Source organism: Nannospalax galili, unplaced genomic scaffold (genome assembly GCF_000622305.1).
Source record: "Nannospalax galili isolate Female #2095 unplaced genomic scaffold, S.galili_v1.0 scaffold748, whole genome shotgun sequence".
NCBI classification, from domain to species: Eukaryota; Metazoa; Chordata; class Mammalia; order Rodentia; family Spalacidae; genus Nannospalax; species Nannospalax galili.
This window is the reverse complement of record NW_008358283.1, coordinates 41,120-45,129: the sequence shown is the minus strand read 5'-3', so window position 1 is coordinate 45,129 and position 4,010 is coordinate 41,120. Positions and strand designations below refer to the sequence as shown.

General features: G+C 41.1%; 1 protein-coding gene across 1 annotated transcript; it reads left to right on the top strand.

The window, feature by feature from the left end:
* Positions 1-2,483: 2,483 nt before the first annotated feature.
* Positions 2,484-3,452, top strand: LOC103724472 (olfactory receptor 2T2-like). Its single transcript, XM_008821568.1, has one exon. It carries the CDS (start codon positions 2,484-2,486, stop codon positions 3,450-3,452), a length of 969 nt encoding a protein of 322 aa, XP_008819790.1.
* Positions 3,453-4,010: the final 558 nt, after the last annotated feature.

Below are 4,010 nucleotides of genomic sequence, written 5' to 3'. Positions count from 1 at the left end.
GTTTCAAAAAATATTTTATTATCATGAAACCAGAAGGTATAAGTGTATTTACAGTATTGATTGCTTTACAGAAATATGCTACTTCAGAAATTCTGTCATGAAGTGGGAAAAAGTACATCATGATTTAATAATAAAAAGTGGCCATGCATTTCTCAATATTGCTGAACATATTTTTAAATATTTTGTTGAGATTTTGTGTTTCGTATTAAAAGATCTTAATCAAACTTAGACCCCCTCCCCCATCTGAGCTCCCTGTAGCCCCCACACACACCACATTGCATTTTGTCATATATGTTGAGTCCGATCCAGTAAAGGTTTTGTACGAAGATGTCCCTCAGTGCAAGTTCATTCACTGGAGTCTTGTCAACCTACCTAGAGTCAGTCCCTTAAGGAAGATCTACTCTCACTCACCCTGCAGTAACCAGTTGCCAATAGTTTCTAGACTAGGATTGGGGCCTACTGCCCGTTTCCCTCCTCGTTCTATGCTGGGTTTTTGTCTGAGTTTCCATGGGTCTTGTGCATGCTGTTACCATTGTTGCAAGTTCCTATGAGCACGTTCCCAGTAGCCTGAAAGCTTCTATTTCCTTATGTTCATGCACCAACCCTGGCTCTTACAATCTTTCTGCCCCCTCTTCCATAATGATCCCTGAGCAGTGGGTGGGTGAGGTTTAATAGAGGAGTCCTGTTCAGGGACACACATTCTGCAGTGTCTGGTTCTCTAAAGCTTTGCCAGTTGTAGACTTCTGTGTGCTTTGCAGTCTGTTGTATGAGGAAACTTCGCTGGTCAGAGTTGGGGAATCTATTAGCATCTCTCTACCCCTCGTTCTGCTGTGTTCCATGAGCCTTAGATGTAGAGGTTCCACTGTAGATGTGTCACATAGGGCTGAGCATCTCTCAGACATGTATTCTCCATGTGTGACCAGTAGTGGAACTCTGTAACAGCCTCCATCTGTTGTAAAAAGAAGCTTCTTTGATGAGTGGTGTATGGTATATTTGTATGTAAATATAAGGTTCCACATTTAGCATACAGTTAGAATGCTAAATATGTCTAGAGAGCTGACAGACGTGGGCTTTTCTCTAGGATCTATGACCTCTCTAGCCATGTGTATTTGGCTACATTTACAGTGGCATCTGTCCGTTCCCTTCCATTGCGAGGACTTTAAGTCCAATTAGATGGTTGTTGATTACCCCTAGATAAACGTGCCATACTGCACCAATAGAGGTGGTTTGCTGTGCCAATCATTGTGGTTATTAGGCTTTAGAGCTTGGTTGGACCATTGATTGACTTTCTCCCTTAGCAGCTTGCACAGCGTCCTCCAGAACTATGAGAGCTAGTTGAAGTGCACATTTCGGTTAACCAAGAAGGAAAAAACATGAGAGTCCATTCAAACGAATCAAGGGAATTTTAATACTTCTGTATATTTTCTAATTCAGGTGAAGTAATTTCCTTATCAGCAGCAGTTATTTTATTTCTTAGCATTGAGGATCAATAATAGAGTAGAAAAATGAAGAGGGAAACCCTCTCAGCAGTAGATTTGGAATGATATTGTATTAGAATAGGTCTGGACACTAATTTTTCAAAGAAACATTTTAATACTTTGAACACTAATTTAAGAGATATAGTATTTATCATGCAATTTTTGCTGACTTCACAGTGTCAGTCAGAAAGACTTTCATGACAGGGAACTTAAAGTGCTAATGGTTGTGCAGTTAATGATGACCTTCATCTTAGAATTCTGAATCCAAATTTTCCTGTGAGACTAAACAGACACAAGTCCTTAAGGAATTCATACCTAAGACATGGGCCTCCTTTGGGTTCAACATCTTGTCACAGGGCCGTGTGAAATCACCCCTCACCTGAGGTTCTCATCACCCCCTTGTTAATCTGATGCCCCAAACATATGGATAAGTTTCTATAAATTTGTATACATAGATAAGTGTGTAGAAGTTTAAGTATAACTTGGTTACATATTTACAAGAATTTAAGTCACAAATAGATGCCTATGCATAACCTTAACAATGTAATTAAGCAGGATAGGGCAGTTGAATGTAAATGAAGAAATGCACTTTGGTTGTAAGATAATGGAGAAGAAATGGCATAGTTATCAACTGCAGGGAAAACTCAATGTGGAGTGATATGATTACAGAAAGTATGTACAAGATGATTCAAAACATAAATGGTTTTAAAAACTAAAAGGAGTACTGTATACACATTTACATTGATTTCTCTTCTCCAACACACAGAGTTTAAATTCGTGAAGCTCCTTCAATAACAATGAACTTGACTTTCAATATTAATTTGTGTAATGTCTTTTCAATGTTCAAGCCAATAGTTAAGAGGGTTCTGAAGTTAATCCTCTTTCCTTCGTCCTGTATTGCTCTGGACATACTATTCATAGTGAGTGCTTCAAAGACATGGGATAATTGGCTGACTCACCAACTTTCTGCCTTTACAGCCCAAAGAGGCGTCATGCACTGTGAACATGGCGGTGATTCGCCAGAACTCCACTGACTTCATCCTCTTGGGCCTCATCACCCATCCAGCATTCCCCGGGTTGGTCTTTGCAGTGGTCTTTTCCATCTTTGTAGTGGCTGTCACATTGAACTTGGTCATGATTATGCTCATTCGTGTGGACTCTCATCTCCACACCCCCATGTACTTCTTGCTCAGCCAGTTGTCCATCATGGATACCGTCTACATCTGTATCACTGTCCCCAAGATGCTCCATGACCTCCTGTCCAAAGAAAAGACCATTTCCTTTCTGGGATGTGCACTGCAAATATTTCTCTACCTGACCCTGATTGGGGGAGAATTCTTCCTGCTGGGCCTCATGGCATATGACAGGTACGTGGCTGTGTGTAACCCTCTGCGGTACTCTATAATTATGAGCCCCAGGGTTTGTGTGCTTATGGTGCTAGGCTCCTGGGTTGGGGGTTCCTTGGATGGATTTTTGTTTACACCCATCACGATGACCTTTCCCTACTGTGGGTCTCGAGAGATCAATCACTTTTTCTGTGAAGTTCCAGCCGTGCTGAAACTGTCCTGCACAGACACATCACTCTATGAAACCTTGATGTATGCTTGCTGTGTGCTGATGCTGCTCATCCCAATATGCTTCATCTCAGTCTCCTACACGCGCATCCTCATCACTGTCCACCACATGAGCTCTGCTGAGGGCCGGCGCAAAGCCTTCACCACCTGTTCCTCTCACATTATGGTGGTGAGCATCTTCTATGGGGCATCCTTCTATGCTAATGTACTGCCCCATTCCTACCACACACCAGAGAAAGACAAGGTTGTGTCTGCCTTCTACACCATTCTCACCCCCATGTTGAACCCGCTCATCTACAGCTTGAGGAACAGAGATGTGGCTGCAGCTCTAAGAAAAGTCCTAGGGAGATTTGCGTCTTCTCAGAGATTACAAGTGGGAGATGTTCCTGGAAAATTCTAGCAGTAAGGAGCCAACACCCTGTGGCACAGTCTTTCCAGAAAATACACTATAGGTTCTGCTCAGCATCAATTTAATAATCTAAAATTATCAACCAGCAAAATCATCCTGTTGCAAGCTTCACTTAAGAATGAGATACCAGATCAAAGGCAGTGCTCTCAGCATTACAAAATCTCTTGTATGACTTCAGCAGTCAAAACTTTCAGTGTTCTCAGACAAATTGCACTGTGAATCTTCCCAGGCACGATAAAAATCCCTCTGGATTGTCCTGTCTTTGTATGCAACGTGGTCATATGTTCCTTGTGTCTATACTAATAGTAAATTTTTCTTCAGGTGTCGGGTTGGAACCTAGGACTTCATTCATGCTAATTTATATTCTACATTTGAATTAAATCCCATCCTTCCTGGACAACTTTTGAATGGAATTTGTCAGGAGTATTTTGCAAGTCATTAAGGAATTAAATTAAAATCTAATATCAAATATTTAACATAAGTTAAATATTTTATAGTGATAATAATGCAATTTCATTGGAAGAACCAGAGGAAGAGGACGCCTGCTGC